This window comes from Panthera onca, chromosome B1, assembly GCF_046562875.1.
Source record: "Panthera onca isolate mPanOnc1 chromosome B1, mPanOnc1 haplotype 2, whole genome shotgun sequence".
In the NCBI taxonomy this organism is placed as follows: Eukaryota; Metazoa; Chordata; class Mammalia; order Carnivora; family Felidae; genus Panthera; species Panthera onca.
The window spans coordinates 160577362-160600936 of NC_138342.1; the positions used below are offsets into that span (position 1 = coordinate 160577362).

A 23575-nucleotide genomic window follows, 5' to 3' on the forward strand; every position below is an offset into this window, starting at 1 on the left:
CACTCTGCTGGATAAGTCCCTCAAAGAGGGAGCCATCCTCCTCACATTATGTTCATAAAAAGCTAGTAATAAAGAGAGCAAAGGGAAGAAAGATTACAGAACGATTACTTTCAGAGGCCAATAAAGCACTAACATTAAAAATGACACCCTAGGGGGGCGCCTGGGTGGCTCAGTCGGTTAAGTGGCTGACTTCAGCTCAGGTCATGATCTCGCGGTCCGTGAGTTCGAGCCCCGCATCAGGCTCCGTGCTGACCGCTCAGAGCCTGGAGCCTGTTTCACATTCTGTGTTTCCCTCTCTCTGACCCTCCCCCGTTCATGCTCTTGTCTCTCTCTGCCTCAAAAATAAATAAACGTTAAAAAAAAATAAAAAATAAAAAATAAAAAATAAAAATGACACCCTAGGGTGCCTGGGTAGCTCAGTCGTTAAGCATGACTTCAGCTCAGGTCATGATCTCACAGTTTGTGAGTTCAAGTCCTGGTTTGGGTGAACAACAGTCCTGCTTCAGGTGAGCCCTGTTTTTCTTTCTCTCTCTCTCTTTTTCTCTGCCCCTAACTTACTTCCACCCTCTCTCTCTCAAAAAAAAAAAAAAAAAAAAAAAAAGACACCCTAGCGGTACTGGGGTGGCTCAGTCGGTTGAGCGTCCGACTTCAGCTCAGGTCATGATCTCACAGTTTGTGAGTTCGAGTCCTGCTTTGGGTGAACAAGAGTCCCGCTTCAGGTGAGCCCTGCTTTTCTCTGTCTCTCCCTCTTTTTCTCTCTGCCCCTAACTTACTTCCACCCTCTCTCAATCCAAAAAAAAAAAAAAAAAAAGACACCCTAGGGGCACCGGGGTTGCTCAGTCGGTTGAGCATCTGACTTCACCTCAAGTCATGATCTCACAGTTTGTGAGTTTGGGCCCCACATCGGGTTCACTGCTGTCAGCTGGGATCCCGCCTCTCTCTGCCCCTCCCCTGCTCATGCTCCCTCTGTCTCTCTCTCTCAAAAATGAATAAACATTAAAAAAAAAAAATGACACCCTAAAGCTCAGGGGTGCTACAGAGATCACAACAAAGCTAAATGGCAGAGTCAGCATTTGATGCTGGGCTGGCAGTTTGTACCATAATGCAAACAGGAGCAGAATGAAGAAAAAGAACCTGGAGAAACAAATGAGCGTTGACATGACATAGGAAAGAAGCAATGTATGAGAGAAAAAATAACCCTGAATCGGTTTCCATAGGTCTCTATCATTGTTGATCAGAAGACTTTGAGGTGGCAAAACACATAAGAAAACTTTGAATAAAAGTATGTGAGATGACCAAAGCAACTATGAATTCTCCAGGGGGTTAGACTGGAGGGAGTCCAAAATTAGCTAAGGAAACTATGAGAGGGGATGGTATATGTGGAACACTGATGTATAAATCTGTAAAATGTTAAGTCTGAAAATATTAAAATCCTCTGTGATAAAACTTAGCTTTTAAAGTGTAAAAATATGAAAAATTTTGGAATCACAAGAGACCCATCCTAAAATTAGTTGAGTTTAAAAATGTCAACCAGATAGATTATCAAGAGTTGATGTCCTAATTCTAAAACATCCACCACCACAAACATATTTCTTGGTTCCATCAAGTGTGATCTTGGCTGAATCCATTGTTTAAGTTTTCTATGTCTCAATTTCTTCATTTGTAGAAATAGGAATAATAGTATCTACCTCACTTAGGTTGTTATGAAGAGTAAGTGAATTAATATACATAAAATGCTTAAAATAGTGCCTGTCTCACAGGAGGTGCTCACTAAATATTTCAGAAGCTTTACTTTCACAAAACAATTTACTAAATAAGACTAAAGAGAATTATGGAAAGATGTTGAAATAGGAAAAAGAATAAAATTCCCTGGCAAAATCAACATTTCACTAGCATCTTCTAGTCTTATGTACATTAATTCAATTCAAAATAGAATCCAACAATGTATTAAGCAGAGTTCAAGTTCTTAATAGTACCCTAATGTTGTTTATATGAAATATAAAACTTACCAACATAAAAATAAGTTATTAAAACTGAACTTAGGTTAAAATAACAAATCATTCTAACAACTGTCTGAATTTAAGTATGAAAAATTCTACTAAATTATTAAGTTCCCTAACAACCATATTTGATTGGTAATGTTAATACGTTGTCAGTTACCTTTTGTTTCTCAGAGTGATTGCTGGCTTGTTTGGTTGCTTCAGCCAATAATTCTTCATACTGTTTATGACCCTTATACTCTCGTACTCGCTTTTCATGAACCCAGGCCCTCTCTGGCTGGTTGCTAAAAAATTGGACGTGATATTCCCGGGCACCTATAAGAAAAAATTCTTACTAAGCATTTCAGACCATAAGCATCCACATATACTCTGCCAAAAATGTGAACCTAAGCCAGGTTCCCGAGCATTACTCCTATTAAAACTTGTACACTTTGCATTGTCCAAAGATATAATCCAACACCAGCCAATTACACAACTAATAGTTACTGTAAAAAATCACTCCCAAATGGTTAAAATTAGTACAGCAAGTTTTAAGAGAAAGGAAATCAGAAATTCTGCTAATTATCAGATTTTTTATCTTGGTTACACAACTTACTTTTCCTTGTCTTAAACCTTTTTACAAACAAATCTGTGTCTAAATAAATATTTTCTTCCTTCCAAAAATGTGTAACATATTTTCTTGGACTTTAAAAGTGCCTGTCAGGGGCGCCTGGGTGGCAGTTGGTTAAACGTCTGACTCTTGATTTCGGTTCAGGTTATGATCTCACGGTTGGTGAGTTTGAGCCCTGCATCTCGCTCCATGCAGAGAACACAGAGCCTTTTTGGGATTCTCTCTCCGTCCCTCTCCCATTCTCTCTCTCTCTCTCAAAAATGAATGAATGAATGAATGAATGCTGGTCAAATTGCTTTTCTGGACATATAAAAGTGCGCTATACAAACAGGGGAGGGGAAGAGGCCACAGACTCACGGATCCTGTAAGGTCAAAACTATCTTTATAATAATACCAAGATGTTATTATTGTTTCACTTTGTTGACATTTGCACTTAATACTACAGGAACAATTGCAGATAAGACTGCTGGCATGTTAGCAAAAATAAAACCAGAGAGTGACACCAAACTATACTAGTATCACATTCTTCACAACCACACACTGGCAGTTAAAAAAAAAAAAAAGCCAGTTTTATTTAATGTCCTTCGTGATGCAGTAAAAATGATTAATTTTACTAAATCTCAACCCTTGGATACATGTCTTTAATATTCTGTGTGATAAAACGGGAAGAATGCATAAAGTACATACTGAAGTGTGACAGTTATCTTGAGGAAAAGTACCTGTACGGTTGTTTGAATTGCAAGGTCACTGGCCACTTTTTCACAAAACACCATATTTCAAAGAATGACTGGCAGAAAACCTATGATTATTTGAAATTGAGCATCTGGCAGATACTTCCTCAAAAGCAAGTTTGCTCTTTCAAGGAAATCAACTGACACTACTTGTGCCAATAATAAAATTTGATCTTTCAAGCAAAAATTAGAATTTTGCAAAACCAGTATTTATCCCTGTGAGTCTTCCAAATTCCCAATAATCAAAGAATTTTCTGATGAAATAACTGGTCATGTAAACTAATATGATTTAAAAATACATCTATAGAGGAATGTGTCAACATTTGGAAGATATGTCTCACTTGGTAAAACTAATATTTTTTAAGTGGCCAATATATGATATTACAAAATCATGTAAAGTAAAAGATTCATTCAAAGTGCAAGACAGAACCAACGGATTCTAATGTAACAAAGTGCAAAAAGTTTATTGATACGATTTTAGGCTCTCTATTCCAACTTACCCACCACTTGTTGAGTATGGGTATAGTATCAGAGAAATATATCCACAATTATCTAAAAAGGCTATTAAAATACACTATCCCTTTCCGACTACGTACCTGAGGCCAGATCATCTGCATATATTTCAACCAAAACAACAAATCATAACAGACTGAATGTATAGGCAGATATGAGTATCTAGTATCTTCACTTAAGTCAGACATTAAAGAGATTTGTAACAATGTAAAATGATACTCTTCTTCCTCATTAATATTTTTGAGAAAATAGTTATTTTTCATAAAAACATAATGATAACATATAATGGATTATTATTATCATTTTAGAGAGAGAGAGAGCACGCATGTGAAAGTGGGGAAGAGGGGGACAGGAAGAGGGGGAGAAGGTGGGAGAGGGAGAGGGAGAGGGAGAGGGGGAGAGAGAGGGAGAGGGGGAGAGAGAGGGAGAGGGGGAGAGAGAGGGAGAGGGGGAGAGAGAGGGAGGGGGGGGAGAGAGAGAGAGAGAGAGAGAGAGAGAGAGAGAGAGAATATCTTAAGCAGCTTCCGTGCTCAGCCTGGAGTACAGCATGGGGCTCAATTCTACCACCCTGGGATCATGACCTAAGTGGAAATCAAGATTCAGACACTCAATCGACGAGCCACCCAGGCACCCTGAAAATGTTCTAAAATTAGATGTAGAGGGGTGCCTGGATGGCTCAGTTGGTAAGTGTCTGACTCCTGATTTCAACTCAGGTCATGATCTCATGGTTGGTTAGTTCCAGTCCTGCATTGGGCTCCATGTTGTCAGCGTGGATTCTCTCCCTCTCTCTCTAAGTGCATGCACACACTCTCTCTCTCAAAATAAATAAATAAACATAAAAAAAATACTTTATAAAAAATAAATAAAATTAGATGTAATGCTGGCTGCACAACTCTGTAAATGTACTAAAAAATCACTGAATTGCACGGAATTGGCATGTAATGCATATATCAAAAAGCGGTTATTTTAAAAACTACTGCAGAAAAAGAACATTAAAAATATCAGAATACACTTTTAATTAATTTAAATTTTTAAAAATTTCTAAGTTCTCAGAATTCCAGTTTTCTCAATAATGCAAACAAAATCAGTTCTTCCAGCAGTAAAGTAGAAGATTGTCTAGGGGATACCAGACCAAATTAGATTAATTCATAAAACTAAACTTAAACACTTCCTTTGAAACACAGATGCAGCATAAATTGTGCTTTCACTTATATCCCATAAAAAAGCTGAAATTAGCAGGTTTTCATAAAGTAACTACAGGTGAAACTATATAATCTCAGAAGCATGCTCTAAGGGGAAAGAATTAAAGAGCTGGATAATTATCACATGATAATAATATCTCAGAGAGCTCTAGAAGCCCAGATAGGTACATGGATTATGTTATTTAAAAAGGTTTGGCCCTAAAAGACACAAGAAAAGATGCTCATCGTCATTTATCATCAAGGAAATGCAAATCAAAAACTACAATGAACTATCATCTTACACCTGTCAGAATGGCTAAAATTAACAACACAAGAAACAACAGGTGCTGGCAAGGATGCGGAGAAAGGGGAACCCTCTTACACTGTTGGTGGGATTGCAAACTGGTGCAGCCACTCTGGAAAAAAATATGGAGATTCCTCAAAAACATGGAGATTCCTTAAAAACAGAACTACCTTATGATCCAGCAATTGCACTACTGGGTATTTACCCAAAGAATACAAAAATACTAATTCAAAGGGATCCATGCACCCTTATATTTATAGTAGCATTATTTACAATAGCTAAGATATGGAAGCAGCCCAAGTATCCATCAATTGATGAATGGATAAAGAAGAAGTGGTATATATATATATATATATACACAATGGAATAATACTCAGCCATCAAAAAGAATGAAACCTTGCCATTTGCAATGACATGGATGGAGCTAGAGGGTAATATGCTAAGCAAAATAAGTCAGTTAGAGAAAGACAAATACCATGTGATTTCACTCATACATGGAATTTAAGAAACAAAACAAGCAAAGGGAAAAAAATAAGAGAGAGACAAATCAAGAAACAGACTCTTAATTATAGAGAACTGATTTGTTATCAGAGGGGAGGTGGGGGGCGGATGGGTTAAATAGGTGATGGAGATTAAGGAGTGCACTTGTGATGAGCTTTGGGTGATGTATGGAAATACTGAATTACTATATTGTACACCTGAAACTAATATAACACTGTATGTTAACTGGAATTAAAATAAAACTTTTAAAAAAAGAAGGCAGCTTGGTCCTTTTGGGAAATCCTTGTCCCTTTCTTCTCCCATTCATAAAATCATAGATTATTAAACCTTCAAGGTATTTCAGAGATTACTAGTCCAACACTCTGAGTAATAAGTAATAAATGAAAGAACTAGGACTGACTGCCTTCCTCCAACCTTGGTAAATTATGACTAGGTGAATTCAATTAACTTTCCTTTCAATACACAGTATGTTTAAGAGTGGAGGTTCTGGATATGTCTCTCTGAAACTCTATTTACTTATTCAAAACATAAGGATAATAATAGTACCTACTTCATAGTGTTGCTGCTATGTGGACTGCATAAAATACATAAGAGAAATGCTTAACATAGTGCCCTCCACAAAAGTAGACATTTCACAATGCTGGTTTTTTTTGTTTTTGTTTTTTTACGTCTGCTCCATTGATGCTTCCAGTTACCCAACCTTTAATTAGCAGGTTATAATGACAGATAATTGCCTCCTGTACCAGGGCAGATTACTGGCTATGTAGCACAAAAGTTATAGATATGGCTGATCTTGTCACAAATCTAACTTGCAAGACTTATGTAGACATTTTTTCTTTTCATAACAATGAACAGGAAGCAAGAAAGAAATTTTAAAGAGAAAAATAGGTGCAGAGTTGTCACAAACAATAAGGAACTCAACATGTAACAAGAGTGAGTTCACAAAACAAATATCCAGAAATAAATTCCAAGCTCAAACCTTCCTCTGGCTAACTAAGCAAGTCCATTCCAAATTCTAGAATCCCAATAATCTAGTCAACATGTTTTGGTCAAACCCATGAAAAGAAATGGAGAAAAGTTAGAAAACATCTTTTTCTTAACATTAATATTCCTAAGGTAGGATTCTATGCTAAATAGCTAGATTCAAGCTGTACATCTATGTTGTAATGAATTTATAAGGATGTCTCAGTAAATTTACAGATTAAATTTTTTTTTTTTTTCAACGTTTTTTATTTATTTTTGGGACAGAGAGAGACAGAGCATGAACAGGGGAGGGGCAGAGAGAGAGAGGGAGACACAGAATCTGAAACAGGCTCCAGGCTCCGAGCCATCAGCCCAGAGCCTGACGCGGGGCTCGAACTCACAGACCGCGAGATCGTGACCTGGCTGAAGTCGGATGCTTAACCGACTGCGCCACCCAGGCGCCCCAAATTTACAGATTAAAAAATGGATTGAAGGAGGCAAAAAAAGCATTGTGAAAATTTCATCAGCATTGAAAACACTGTGTGGGTAAAAAATTACTATCCATAGTAGTCAATGATGAAATAAAATGTACAGTGAGAAAGCATGGCCCAAATGCCCACTAAGCTCATATAAGACATATTTTTTTCCCCCCATATAAGACATCTTATTACTTACCCATCTGCTTTCTTTTGGAATTCATATGAGAGGTCAGTCAGATAAAGGTTTTTTAAAGAAGCAGCACGAAGAAATTATAAAATGCAGAGTGGTAAAAGGGAAAACAAGGACTGTCTCAGGTATAGAGGCTTTCTGCCCATTAAGATGACCAGAATTCTATCACTAGTAATTAAAAACTGATATTTTGGGGGCACCTGGGTGGCTCAGTTGGTTAAGCATTCGATTTCAGCTCAGGTCATGATCTCACAGTCGGTGAGTTCAAGCCCGTGTGGGGCTCTGTGCTGATAGCTCGGGCCTGGAGCCTGGAGCCTGCTTCAGATTCTGTGTCTCCCTCACTCTCTTCTTCCCCACTTGTGCTCTGTCTCTGTCTGTCTCTGTCTCTCTCTCTCAAAAATAAACATAAAAAAGCCCTGATATTTTGGTGTCAGATTGTATATTAGGTGCACACTCTTATATACAATATTTAAGATTCAATTCCCCCCCCCCCCGACCTTTTATTTAATATCTATTTATGCCTTTAGTTACCTCTTGTGTTAATTTTGGTATGAACCTCGAGCTGGGGATCACTTGAAACCATGCAAGGCCACCAAGGATAGGTTCCCACCTTAGACCAAACAAGATCGCCAACCTGGAACTTAACACCAGCTGACACTTCTGTTGTTGGAACAGAAGATAATATTGGCTGAACCTACAGGAAAAGGTCATAAAACTCCATTAGCAGACAAAGTTAAAAAAAAGACATTATGTACAAGTACATTAAACATGTTAACCTAGTAAAATTTATCTTCAATTATATTTTCCCTGATACCTATCCATAACTAGCAAAAAGGAAGAGAAGGAAAACAATAAGCTTCACTCCAAATATTGAAAATAGGGCTGATATTCTTGATGTCTTATCTATAAGAGACCTTGAGAATTCACATAATCCATTGAAAAGGTGTCATAAAAATATTTTTGTAACTTTGTATGGTGACAGATGGTAATTACACATATTGAGGTGATAATTTTGCAATGTATACACATATCAAATCAATATGTTGTACACCTGAAACTAACACAGTGCTACATGTTGATTATACTTTGATAAGAAAAAGTGGTCATAGTTTTGAAAAGGAGAATAATTCACTGAAAGTATCTACCTCTTAAACCAGCTCCAAGATTTATTTCAGTATAATTTCGGAAATCCAGAAGTATGGAACTATAATAATATGTGTAAACATGTGTTATATTTTAGTCACCCTGCTTTCACCTTCTTACACCATACTTGATTAGACAGTATTCAATATAACAACTCACCGGGGGTTCCTCTTTTAGTACTGGATCGTCTCTTGGTTTTTCTGACACAGTGTCAATCCTCTCATTTGGTCTCTAGGTGAAAAGGTATAGATTAAAAAAAATAAAATGGCAGCCAACCAAAGAATAGTGACATACACAAAAAAGAATCAAAACTAAATCACAAAGAGAATAAAGGACATTTATTAACTGGATAATGTAGGTAGTAAGAATACAACGTATGCAGTGCACGATGTCTTAACATTCATGGTCTATTCCACGCCATAGCTGTATCTCTCATTTCTTATTTCATCACTTCTAAAACTTAATTTATTTATTTTATTTATGTATTTATTTATTTAGACCTAACAGGGTGCAGAAAAATGAGTACTCTGAGATTGCTAGTAAGATATAACTTGGAATTTTCCTGGAGAGCAATCTGGCATGAATGAAAAGCCTTAAATTTTAAGACTCTGTTCCAGAAGTTCCACTTCTAAATACATATGTATGTTGAAAAAGCGTGGAGAGGTATAAATATATACACACACACAGATATGCACACCAGTCCTATTTATAAAAGCAAATTAGAAAACAATCTAAATGTCTAGTAACATAAATTAGTTAAATACATTATAACAAGATAGTGAAGAAATATAAATGAATTTTAAAATGACATGGAAGGGGTGCCTGGATGGCTCAGTTAGTGAAGCATGTGATTCTTGATCTTGGGGTTGTGAGTTTGAGCCCTATGTTGGGTGTAGAGATTACTTAAAAATAAGATCTTTAAAAAAAAAATTATATATATATATATATATATATATATATATATATATGGACATGGGAAAATAATATAACATTTTTTGAAAAGAGCAAATTGCAAACCAATCTGTATAGTATGATTCCAATCTTGGAAAAATAATTTTTTTTAAGTACACAGAAAGAAAAACTAGAATACCACCAGGTGATGGAAAAAGTGATTTTTTTTGGTGTGCTTTTCTGTATTTGTCAAATTGTTTATGATAAACATTATTTTTCTAATCATAAAATCCACAAATAGGTTATTTAAAAATTATTTTTCTGGAACCCTTAGGGAAGGCAATTTGGAAATATCTATCAAACTTCAAAATATGTCCCTCTTCAATCGAGCAATTATATTTTAGGGAACTATTTACAGAAAACAAAATGAGAAAATCTAAGCAGAGGATAGTAAGTATAGCACTATTCCATGTCAGTAATCTACATATCTATCAACATCTTCCAACTTTTTATTTTAAAATAATCTGTATATGCCTTGAAAAGTATTTGATACATTTTATATCAAATTGATAAGAGTAGTTATCTTTGGGGAATGAGATTAGGGAAATGGTGAAGGAAGATCTATCTATATATATTTTTTAAGTTTATTTATTTATTTTAATAGAGACGGAGACAGTGTGAATGGAGGAGGAGCACAGAGATGGGGAGACAGAGAATCCCAAGCAGGCTCTGCACTGTCAGCACCGAGCCTGAGGCTCGAACTCTCAGAATGATGAGATCATGACCTGAGCTGAAACCAAGAGTCGGACATGTAACCCACTGAGCCACCCAGGTGCTCCAGGAAGATCTATATTTTTGTGTTATTGGTACTTTCTGTATAAAGCATATTACTTTTATAATTAAAAAGATATTTAAGAGGCGCCTGGGTGGCTCAGTCGGTTAAGCGTCCGACTTCGGCTCAGGTCATGATCTCGCGGTCTGTGGGTTCGAGCCCCGCGTCGGGCTCTGTGCTGACAGCTCAGAGCCTGGAGCCTGCTTGGGATTCTGTGTCTCCCTCTCTCTCTGCCCCTCCCCTGTTCATGCTCTCTCTCTCTCTGTCTCAAAAATAAATAAATATTAAAAAAAAAAAAAAAAAAAGATATTAAAAAAACTTCTCACTTGTCAAAGAACAGAATTTAATTTAGATGGCATAAAGAAAGATATATGTATCAAATTAGGTCTTAGTTCCAATTTAAAAATATGAGTAATTCTAGAAGCTACTTAAAATTGTCAATTCAATTAATTCAGGACACTGTTGTAATACCAGTAAAAATAAAGTTTTATTAAATAAAAAATTGTAGAAAGATTTTTAACTACAAGGAAATGATAAGCCAGACTAATACCCTAAACTCCAAGTATCAGTCATTTACTCAACACTGCCTATGAATTTCCAGGCACTGTTCTAGAAGGTGGGTATGCAATGATGAAACTAATAGATTTGATCCATCACCTCAAAGAGCTTACAGTTGGGTAGGACAGACAGACACTAAACAAATAAAAATATACACTTATACAATGTAAATGTATGAAGAGAAATAAAGGGGGGGGGGTGCATCTTTAAATATGAGGGTCAAGAAAGGCCTTTCTGAAAAAGTAAATTGTAATCTGAGAATCAAAGGATGAATAGTCTAGTAAAAAGTGGGAAGAACATTCCAGAATGAAGTCATGGCATGTGTGCAGTTCCTGGGATTTAAAAAGGTAGAAATTTCAGGGGGCCTGGGTGCTCAGTCAGTTAAGCGTCCAACTTCGGCTTAGGTCAGGATTTCATTGTTCGTGAATTCGAGCCCTACATCACGCTCTATGCTGACAGCTCAGAGCCTGGAGACTGCTTCAGATTCTGTGTCTTCCTCTCTCTCTGTACTCTGTTTCTCTGTGTGTGTGTCTCTCTCTTTCTCTCTCAAAAGTAAACATTAAAAAAATTTAAGAGGGGTGCCTGGGTGGCTCAGTCGGTTGAACGTCCGACTTCGGCTTAGGTCATGATCTTGTGGTTCATGAGTTCAAGCCCCACGTCCGGCTCTGTGCTGACAGCTCAGAGCCTGGAGCCTGCTTCAGATTCTGTGTGTGTCTCTCTCTGCTCCTCCCCCTGCTTGCACTCAGTCTCTCTCTCTCTCTCTCAAAAATAAATAAAAACATTAAAAAAAATTTTTTTTGATTAAGGAAAAAAAGGTAGAAATTTCATGGTAGGAAATTGTAATGGTAGGAAGGCCATTACAACTGACTTAATTGCCCAAAGGAGAGAGAGGTTACATGATGAGAGAGGGGAGACAGGGTACATTATGAGGGCCTCATAAGTATATTCAAATGTTTTATCTTAAGTGCAGTAAAAAGCTGCACTTTTGAAGAGGATTAGGAAGAGAAGTAACACACACCACTTTATACATTAAAGATCATGTTAACTATTATGCGGAAAATAAAAGCAAGAGGAGAAGCAGAATGTTTAATTAGGTTACTGAAAACAGCCCAGGTGAAAAAAGGTAGTGGCAACTTGTCGATGGGCACAAAATTTGCTGTCAGATGTGTCTGTGGTGGTACCACATAATCCAATAGGACACACTCATTGAGCAAGGAAAGAAAAATCTGTGTTCAAGTGGAAACTGTCTTCCTGATCACTGGTATAATAATAAAGCAGTTTGGAAATACTGTCCACATTTGCATAGTCCCTTTCAGTAGCTTCACTTCAATCTACAGATACAGCTTAAGCCTTCACCTTAACTTCTCATTCTTCAGCTACTGCAGGAAGACAAGACCGCTTGAGGAAGCACATATGCCGCTAAGAAAGCGAGTTGTCCTCCTCCGCACACTCACTCTTCATGATGTCTGGGTGTAAGGGATCTCTGTGACTCCTTTTGAGGGCAGACAGATAAGAAGTGACTCATCTTTGCCACACAACAAAATCCTACTATTATTGTAAGAACTGGTCTGAAGCCCATTAACATTCTTCCCTTTCTGGATTAAAGACAGGATTTCCTTCAAAACTGTTTATTATTCAAATGCCTTATCTTTTTTAAAAAAAATTTTTTTTACATTTATTTTTTTTTTGAGAGACAGAGTGAGACAAAGTGACAGTGGGGGAGAGAGACCCAGGATCAGAAGCAGGCTCCAGGCTCTGAGCTGTCAGCACAGAGCCCGACATGGGGCTTGAACCCACAGACCGTGAGATCATGACCTGAGCCGAAGTCGGACGCTCAACTGACTGGGCCACACAGGCGCCCCTCAAATGCCTTATCTTTTTTTGATTGTTTTGGTTTGTTCCAGAATGCTCGCTTTTCAACTTCAGGCTAGCTTGAAACACTGTTAAAATCACTTTCACAGAACTAAAATTGTTTATACAGCCATTTTAAAAGGAAAACAATGGCAAGGGAGAGAAGCAAGCTTAAGATTTATTCTAAGCTTTCAAGACTATATAAAAGAAAGAAAAATAAGAAAGCCAAATAAGGATGCTGAAATGATAAAAAGGAAATATACATTGCAAGATATGCTAATACATGGGCAAAATAGAAATATCTAGTAGGCATTTAGAGATCTACGATTTGAGCTCAAAAAAAAAGGGTAAGAAGATAAACAGATAGCATAGTATCACAAACACCAATTAAGGGAAGTTTTTAAGACAAAATGGTCACTGGAAGTCAAATGCTTAGGAGTCAAGAAAAATGAGTCAGAAAATGCCAACAGATAAAATACTTCTGGGTATAATATCCATTTTCTATTAGTTGTTCAAAGGATAGATAAGCTTAAAAGAGATTTAAATCAAGTAAGGACAAGAAATACCTTTTGGTACTAACAGTGTTGCGTTAGGAAGAGAGACTCTGAGAAAAAGATGACAGTGAGTTAGCTCTCCTTAGTTATAAATTTTTGATTTTATGGGTATATACCTCTTTTTTACATTTTTAGTTGATTCCATATGGAAAGACCTATATTCCAGGAAAAAATAACAAGAAGTTTCTTAAACAGGAAAAAAAATGTTAAGAAAACAGCTAAAATAAAATTACATTATCCAAAATACTCCTTTTTAAAGAATTTGGTCTAGTACTTTTATTAAAACCCAAGAGATTTATTAAAATGAATAATATGCATCAAATCTAGAATTCCTAATCCCTAATAATTTTCAAAACATTAAGCAAAATCACATTCTTTTAAAAAACCCAAAATTTATGTCAACATTTAAGGTGGAAAGAAAAATTCAAAGGCAGTAAATTGTTCGTGCATCTTTCTGTATTACTTTCCAAATAACTATTTAAGGTCATAACCTTAAACACTAAAACATCTGTACAAAAGGAACATTTTGCACTTAAACAGTTTCTAAGAATTTTAAGACCTAATACTCTGAGGCTAGAGGAACCAAATATAAGCTCTAACTTAGTGCTGAGGGGACCGGAAGCTATTTGGCTTTTTATAAATGAAAATGGCAAGCTAAGAGTTAATGAGACTAGTCTTAGTGGATAAGCCCACTGAGGTGCTGGTGGAAGACCAATGTTTGAATAGGGCCTACGCTCACATGCCTGAGGCATGACACCTGCCAGGGAGGAAGACATGCAGAAACATTTTCACATGTTTCTAATTTGATAGGAGGGAAAACAGCTCCACCAGCTTTACAGAATATACAATTTCAGTAGTGATCTCAGGTCTCCTGCTGCCTAGATGTTTGGACACATTTTATTGTTGAGAAGATATACTTAGGTCGTTCCAAATAACAGCCACTCTTTAGAAGGCCAAACAGCCCAGAACTGGGAGGAGATACTTATAGATCAAATACCAAGAAAAAAAGAAAAAAGTAGTGAGTGAAATCATTAAGGATTACTTTAAATGAGACTGCTCAAAAAAGAACTTATGACTGGGTTTTTAGGGAACAAAAATACATATAAAAACAAATCCAGCTTAAGGACATTTCAAACTTTTCCTCCAAGCACTCAGTTCTCATTATGCTTCCCTAAAGCATCTGGGGAGGGGAGCTGTCCAGTTGAGTCAGCAGACTCTCACTTGGGCTTCCCTTTCATTTCTAAGGCCTCTACGATGCTAAACACCAAGTGCTTGGACCTTTAGTAACAACAAGGAGGCACAACAGTGTCAAAAATTAAAACATGAACAACTATCCTAAGGGAAACAAAATAAATGTTGTTCAAGTTAAGGAAACCTAATAATAAAAAAAAAAAAGAAAACAAAGTTACAAAACCAATCATTTTGTGCACATTACTGGTCATCTGCATAGTTTAGTGAAGCATGACACTCACAGGAGTCTTGGGAGGCTCTAGCTTTAAAGTTCTATTATCAGAATGGAGTACAACTTTTATGGTGCCCACTTCTTTAGCTCTGTCCCCTATGTGTGATAAATTTTAATTAATCAAAATTCAACTAACAAGATCTTCTCATTTTTCTCTTTAGAAGAAAAGGGAGGAGTGAAGGGAGAGTAACAAAGAGAAAGAGGGAGAGAAACATTGGGGGAGAGGGAAAGGGGGCAAGGACAAAAAGGATGGGGGAGGGGAAGGAAAACCTGGATTTTCACCAAAAACTCAACTTTCAGGCAATGGTCTTGGTAATATTTAGTGCAATCAATACTACATCTATACCTTCAGTCAAATTGATATTCTTTTACCTCAAGATACTGTAAGATCCTAAATAATGACATATTAAACTATGCCCCACATGATTTACCAAAAAGAAAATGAACTAAAACTTTTAAATTCTATCTAATCATTTGAATCCTTGGATTTAACAATTAACTCAAGGTTTAAGTGATACAAAGAGCTAGGCATAGCACATATCCAACAAAGACAGAATGGGCTTTAAAAATCTCACTATTAGGAGCGCCTGGGTGACTCAGTAGGTTAAGCTTCCAACTCTTGGTTTTGGCTCAAGTCATGATCTCACGGTTCATGAGTTTGAGCCCCATGTCGGGCTCCATGCTGATGGTGTGGAGCCTGCTTGGGATTCTCTCTCCCTCTCTCTGCCCCTCCCCTGCTCTCTCTCTCTCTCTCAAAATAAATTAAAAAAAAAAAAATTAAAATCTCATTATAAAGGGACTATTAGAAATATCATTGCACTCAATTTTCCTAGATTCCAATAAAATAAAAAGGATATAAAAAGTAAGCAGATTGTCTTATCCTGCCTCTAAATGCTTCCAGACCTGTTTCTATTTTGAAATATATTTTTAATGTACCTTGTCAAAAGAGGTAAAAAGTCTAGCCCAGTAAGTAAAATTGGATATTCTCCTATCTGCCAGATTGTCTAGAGCAAAAGCAAGATGGGCCAACAAAACAGTTCTCAGGAACTAAGCTTTAGCTCTGGTTTTAACCAAATTCAGGTTTTATGCATTTTTGTGATTCCCAAGGGTCACAGTGTATCACATACCTTTTCACTGTAGGTCTAGGGAAAAAAATGCTACAGTGAATGCATCTGGAATGCAAAAAGTTAACTTTTCTCCTTCCGTTTATTCATTTACTTAATGAAGTAATTGATGTGCTCAATGTGTGCTCACTTGGCTGTACTTATACAGTCTGTATAAGATACTATGTGAGCTAAGTTCAAGGGGTGAGGCATTTAAGAAATGATTTCAGAAATTTAGGCATTTCAGAAAACACTTAGTTACAAAGCCTTCATTTTACAAATGCAGAACTAAGACACCAGAATAGCTAAAGTGTCTCTAATTACTCTTTATCTCATTACCCAGTTTTATTTTCTTTACAGCACTTAATACTACCTAAACTATACTATACTATACTACTATACTATACTATACAAACTATACTATACATATGTTTGAATGTATGTACGTATGTATGCATGTATTTTCTGGCTCCTCTTACTAGAATATAAGCAGCCTGGAAGTAGGCATCTTTACTTTCATTCCTTGCCCTACTTTAAGAGTAGATACTTAAACAGTATTGTTAAATGAATAAATAAAACTATAGAAAAATGAGAAAAACTGAAATATTACACCGGGACTCATGAGAGTCTAGAATCAGTGTGGCCTTTTACTCTAGAAAATGATCACATTTGAGTTGAATGAAGTACTGGAACCCAGCTACTGAGGGAAAGGTGAGTTGGTATGAAGTAAACATTTCTTTAAACAGAAGATAATAAATTAACTTATTCAGGCATACCAGATCAGACAGAAAAGCAGACTAGTATTATAAAAATATCTATTTCTTCTCAAATCAATGTCTGGGAAATGTTTTCAATTCATACCATGTATTAGAATAGTAACTAAAAACTCTTCATTCAAGCTAGGATTGATCTGTTACATACCTATTATTAAGTAAATTCATACTGAAACCTCAGAGATATTTTTAAAAATTGGCAGCATGCATCTTAAGTTACCTATGAAGAATGACTTTTATAAAAATTCCACCTGAAGATTTTTTTATTTCAATTTTAGTTAACATACAGTCCACCTAAAGTTTTAATATATATGAATACTAACTCTGATTTTAATACAAAGAGTTCCTCTATTCACATTATTTTGTAGCAAATACAATGGTAATGAGTGTTTAAATCTAAGCTCTCCGGGGAAAAGTTAGTTCAAAATAAAGAAAACCAATATAATTAACCATCTTCTCTGCCTTTCTTCATCTTTAGAAACCAGGAGTTTATTATAAGCAAATAGAAATAAGTGAAGCTATTAGACAAAGAAACATAAGCAGCAAGATTCTTAGTGTCTGATGTCTTAAAAATATTTCTTCCCTCTAATGATGTCCATTCATTTATCCAAAAAATTTCTTACTCAGCACCTATAATAACATCCCAAGTTCCTTGCTAGGGATTAGAAGAAAGAAGTTATCAGGAATATTTATATTTGAAGAGATAAAAACTGAAAAATATTTCTTGGACTTCCAGTAAATCTGAAAGGTTACAAAATTTTTCAAATGTTTCAACTTACATTTTGTTCCTCTGGTTCTAATTTGGGGATTTTGTGTGACTTGCGCTCTTCAGATCTAGATGAGTCATGCTTGTTGCTTTTTTTCCTCTTTTCCTTTCTGCTTTCATGCTTTGATTTTGTGTGCTCACTTGCCTGTACTTCATTTAAAAGGTCTCCACAAAGGGAAGACTCAAACAATTCCCTGCCATTCTGGATAGTTTTGGTTATTTTTAGTTTAATTTCAGGTGAGCCAGTCTTCTTTGGAATCACAGTTTGTGGTACCGAAGGAGGAGGTGGTGGCTGTGGAGGAGAAGGTTTTTCCAGAATTTCATGTGGTCTTGTGTTTGGAATTTCTGAATGGTAATAGTCAGTGGGGCTAAAGTTTCTAACTGCACCAAAGCCATTGGCTGACCCATTGGGATACTGATTATATGACTGGTATTTGGTTTGAGTTTCATACATGCTGATCGATGGTGGATAGCCATTTGTGAGTGGAGGAAGATCTTCTGTTGTAGGTGGATACTGAAAGCCTTGCTGCAAGGTAGCTTCATATGGTGTCTGGCCACCATCTTCAACAATGTCACTGTTGTTATCAAAGGCATCCTCCTGACGGATGTTGGCGGAGTCAATGAGTTGAGGTGGTTGCTGAATTGTGTTTCCCATGATCCCTTGCATGAAAGAGAAAGAGAAATCCATTGTTCTGCTCCAGCATCCTTAACTTTCCCTTTCTCTCATCGGGCCTAAAGTTTTAAAAGAGGAGATTAAAAGGTGTTACTATCCCCACAGGCTAGAGGCTTATCAATTGAAAAAAAAGTCACTACAATATCCTGTACTCAATTGCCATATCCAGATATACACAAGCACTAAGGATTTTTAAAACAAGTAGCCAATATAATTCTGATACAAGGTAAATGCCTTTTACCTTAAATGCTTATCTGAAACTCTCAATTACTTTCACAATTTCAGTAACAAAATGTTATCCTCTTAGCAAACATCCAAAATTGTTTTGCATTCCTTTATGTTTCCCAAGTTAGAAATTGTAAGTCTCAGGTTAAAATTGGTATTTGCAAAGTAAGCAATGTTTTGACACATATAAATTAGGTTCCATACAAGCTTCCTTTAAATCATTCATGTTTTGCCCAGTGGTTCTTTTATCATTACAAAAGTAACAAAATCTTATTGCACACATTTAAAATAATTTTTTTTAACATTTATTCATTTTTGGGAGACAGAGACAAAGCGTGAGTGGGGGAGGGACAGAAAGGGAGACCCACAATCCGAAGCAGGCTCCAGGCTCTGAGCTGTCAGCACAGTACTTGACGCAGGGATCAAACTCACAGACCGTGAGATCACAACCTGAGCTCAAGTCAGATGCTTCACCGACTGAGCCACCCACGTTCCCAGCAAATATTTTAAATACAAAAGTAGAAAGGTTTATGCCTCCCTCCTCCATCATTCCCATTCTTCTGTCATGGATAACCACTGTAAATATTTTGGTGAGTATTCTTCCAAATCTTTCTCTATATATTTAGATATAAAATTTTAAAAATAGGGTTTATTCTGTAACTTGCTTATTCAACTTAACAATATATCCTAGACATCTTTCTACCTTGGCATGTATATGTTTCATGTATACCTTATTCTTTACATAGTTTCCTTGTGGTATTTAACTCAATGTACTTAACCATCTGTGTACTGACAATCACTTAGTTGGTCACAATTGTTTGATATTATACAACAGGGAACTTTCTTGAAACTAGATCTTTGTGCACGTATGTATTCCTATTGGAAAGTTTGAAATTTTGATAGATACTGCAAAACAGTTCTATAGGCTGTGCTATATATCAATTCACCCTCATACCAGTAGTATATGAGGATAGCTGATTCCCTAACATTCTTGACAGTATTTGAGTTGTTTTTAACCAGCGGCATAAATAGAATCATCTGGGGTAGTTTTACAAAATGCACATGTCAAGGTCTATTTACTGATGAATCTGATTCAATAAATCTCGGGGGAGGCCTACAGCATGTCTGTTTTAAGTCCACATTCCAGCTGATTCCAATGCACACTTAGTTGGGTCACTGCATTACAATCTTTGCATTGTAGTCGCTCTTAAGATTATTGCACCCTGTCTGGAAGGTGCCTAAAGATGCTCATATTGTGTAACAATGTTGTAAAACAGATAAGCACATCTGTCAGGAAATGCTCTACAACCACTCTGTTTTGTCATAAAGTTTGACAAGCCCATATCTTGAGAGAGGATTAATGGACAGCTCAGATATTAGTTTGATAATCCCATAAACATTTCTTCTAGAAAGCTCTAAGGCAGAGAGGATTTCTCTACTGTATTGAGTCTGATGAGCTGATTTTAGCTTCTTATCCTGAAGAAGGATTTTGAGGCTATAGTCCAGTCAATTCTATGACCAATTAATAATGTCTACCATCTTGATTCTAGTAGGATTTGCCATAATAATAAAGCACATAACCCAAAACAGCAAAGGAAGAGGGAAATGATAGCTGACAATACACTTTTCAAGGTATATCCAATTAAACAGGTGCTGTTTACTCTGTTAACAAATGGAAAGAAATTTAGAAGTTCTATAATTGCAAGCAAAGAAAAAGAGAGCATAGAGGAAATCAAACTGCCCATACCGCTCTATACCAGTATGGCAGCGGACCGGGGGTGTTAGACAACTCTCTCATTTTTTAAGCATCTACTCTGGGTCAAGCACTTTATACATTATCTCATTTAATCCTCATAACAACTCTGTAGGATAGACATTGACTCCTGGTTCATAGGCAAAGAAACTGAGCTTCAGAGGGATTAGGTGGTTTGCTGAAACCATAAAGCAAAGGGGGCAGAATTACTATATGAATCTAAGTAAATATAACTCTACAGCCCATTATGTTTACCACGACACCCTTCCACTTCTCTCAGCTGTAAGTTCTGAGAGGATCAAAATCTCTTGTTCACGTACTTTATTCTTTGATCACTGCCAAAATAACAACAAACTGTTCTATAATAACCACCACTAACACTTAAATAGCACTTCTTATGTGCCAGGAACCATTCTAATTGCTTTCCATACAGTACTACATTCAATCCTCCCCAAAACCTTCAGGTTAGTTCCCATTACAGATGGGGAAATAGAGGCACAGAGAGGTTAAATGATGTGCTCAAGTGCACAAGTCTAGTCATTAATTGACAGAGCTGTGATTTAATCTAAACAGTCTGGTTTCAGAGTTGCTGATGCTAACCAACATACCATACTGATAATGCTGATAAATGTTAGGAATCACTTCTTTACAAATAGCTGAAGAAAACTGAAACATTACCCTAAATTGAACCTTGGCCAAAACGTACAGCTCACAGACATAAGAATGGTATGTTCTAAAATTCTGTAAACATACATGGGGCAACCATACAGGTGGAATTCAAAAGTTCTTTGAACTTCCAAGTTGAAGTCAAGTTAAATACTGGCATTTGACAAGATGCAAGCTGTGTTTTTGGTTCTCATAACTGTCATATACAAGATCAGCTTCCAGATTAGTCTCCCAAATTATAGTCTACAGAGGTTTTCAGGCATATGTATTCAGAGACTAAGGTTTCTGATATTTCCAATTTAGTTCCAAACACAAACTTTTAAGAAGTTTTGTATCTTCTCCTTTTCTTCTCTAGCCCTGAACCAAGTATTTCATTTTAATTTGAACTAAGAAATAACATTAGCACCTTATAATTATATAGGAGTTTACAATTACAGAGTATTTTCATAAGCATTCTTATTTGATCCTCAAAGCAATCCTGTAAGGCTGACAGGGCGGGTATTAGCTTCATTTTTTAGACAACTACATTTAATATTTGAGATGCTAAAATTTCCAAGACCACAAAGCTCATTAGTGATTAAACTCAAAAAAGAATTAATCTCTTGACTTCTAATTCTACAGTCTTTACCACAATATCTAACTGCCAGAGAATATCCACCTACCCAAAGACAACCACACTATAAGAGTCATACATTCAAAACTGAATGAACTGTCCTTTCCCTAACTCAGTTTTCCTTTTAGACTACCCCAGATTTGTCATTGCTTCCACTATTTTTCTCGTTTCCCAAGCTCAAAGCCTTAGTCACATGGTCTTAGTCACTGATTCTTCCCCCCGCTGTTAAGCCATAAAATGAGGCATTGAACAAATCCTATAGTTTCTTCCACTGAAATCTCTGATTTGTTCTTTGATCTCTACATCCATGTCAGGCCAGGCCCTCAGCACCTTAATCCTCAACTATGACAACTGATTTTCTAGATATTTCTCATCTTTAACTTCTTCCTGAATAGCATTTAGAAGATGCGTCCTTAAATCAAACTTAGATAAATCTATTCCCGTACTAAGAACTCTAAGGTTCCATATTATACCAAGTTTCTTCCATGCCTTTCAAGGTTTTCCATAATCTGACTTTCCTACCAACTCAAATTGTATACACGTGAATAAACTTTTCTAAGCATCCACTGGTCCAAATAACTATAAAATGTGGTCTTGCTCACATATTACACTTTATTTAACTCTATGAAGCCAAGTATTATTCCCATTTTAGAGATGTAAAGAAATGGCCCTCAAAAAGATCAAGTGGTTTGCCCTTAATCACACACACAGCTAACAGAAGTTGAATAAAATGGTGATATTCAAACCTTCTTAATATGGTACTCTTTACATGGCAGCTGCCCCATAATCTGTAAACTATCCCTACTTTGCACTTTTTTCCAATATGCTCCATAGCCACAATCCAAATGGATGTCTGACAGCTTCCCTCATATATCACAAGCAGCTTAAAAGACCTAATAATAGACTCAGTTTTTACTCTACTTGAATGTGTCCTTCCTCCAGTCCTTCCTATGAGGAAAAAAAAAAGTGAAACTCCATCTATCAGTTGCCAAGCCAGAAACCTGGGACTATGATACATCCCTTACCCTGATTCTTACTCTTACCCAATGTATCACTAAACTCCCTGAGTTTTATCTCCAAAGTATACATTTCATATTTGTCTATTTCATTCCATATCTTTTCTTCTTCATGCTAGTCCAAGCTCCTCACTTTGTCTATTCCATAGTTACCTTCCCAGTCTCCATGTTTTTTCTCCTGCCTGGGTGTAATCTATCTTCCCATACAACAGCCAGTCACCTTTTAAAAACTAACTCAGTCACTTAACTATCCCTCAAAATACAGCAAGAAAAGTAAATTATTGCTACACTCAACAACATGGATGACTCTCAACAATGTCATTTTGAGTGACAGAAGCCAGACACAATGATTCCATTTATATAGTTCACAGTGTGATTTCATTTATATAAAGTTCAAAAACAGAATAAAGTTAAAACTAACAATAATGGAGACATCTGTCAGAATAGTACTTGCTTAATGGGAGGTGGGCAGGGGGTGGGGTGGCGGGCTATAAACACTGGACAAGACCATAATGAGCTGCTACTTATATTTAATGTATTGATCTAGACATACATAGTCTTAAGCAAAAACAAAAGAACAAACCTTCAGTGCCTTCCCAATGCACTCAAATAAAATCCAGACTACTTATCTTGGTCAGCAAGCCCCTGCACGGTCAGACCTCAGTTTACATTTCCAAAGTCACGTACCAACACTTTCTGCTTGCAGAGACACACGGGCTTCTTTTCAGTTTCTCAAATATGCCAACTTAATCTTTGTTAATCAGGAATTTCGCATGTGCTACTCCAGCTACCTGAACATACATAATCTTTCTGAGAGGCCTTCCAAGGTCCCATGCTCATTCTACCGACTAAGCCTGCTTTTTCTCCTTTATAGTGACTTAATATATGTTATACAAACATGTGTTTATACATTCTTACTGTCTGTCTCCCTTACTTGACTGCATGCTCTATGAAGACAGAGATGGGCAGAGACCATGTATGTCTTATTCAATATTCTTCAATTAATAAATGAAAGAAACAGTCCCTGTCCTTTAAGGGCTTATAATTAGTATATCTCTATTTACCGGCCAGATTTCTGGTGATATCAACCTACAGCATAACTTTACCCACCCACTAATTCCTTGTTTGGTAAAAATGCGTTATGCTCATTATGAAAAATAATAAACAAATATTTAAAATATTGATATCCATAGTTACATGATCAACTGATCTTCCACAAAGGTG

The 23575-nt window shown here is 36.5% G+C and overlaps 1 protein-coding gene across 8 annotated transcripts in view; it reads right to left on the reverse strand.

The window, feature by feature from the left end:
* NSD3 (nuclear receptor binding SET domain protein 3) overlaps nucleotides 1-23575 on the reverse strand; it is a 116466-nt gene that overhangs the window by 54067 nt on the left and 38824 nt on the right. For all 8 annotated transcript variants that reach the window (XM_081795604.1, XM_081795603.1, XM_060653565.3 and 5 more), the window contains exons 2-5: nucleotides 17419-18137; nucleotides 8775-8846; nucleotides 8004-8166; nucleotides 2161-2315 (exon numbers count right to left, since the gene is read on the reverse strand). In XM_081795604.1, the coding sequence (XP_081651730.1) occupies nucleotides 2161-2315; nucleotides 8004-8166; nucleotides 8775-8846; nucleotides 17419-18093 (1065 nt within the window). In that variant the 5' untranslated portion in view covers nucleotides 18094-18137. The remainder of the gene's footprint in view (nucleotides 1-2160; nucleotides 2316-8003; nucleotides 8167-8774; nucleotides 8847-17418; nucleotides 18138-23575) is intronic.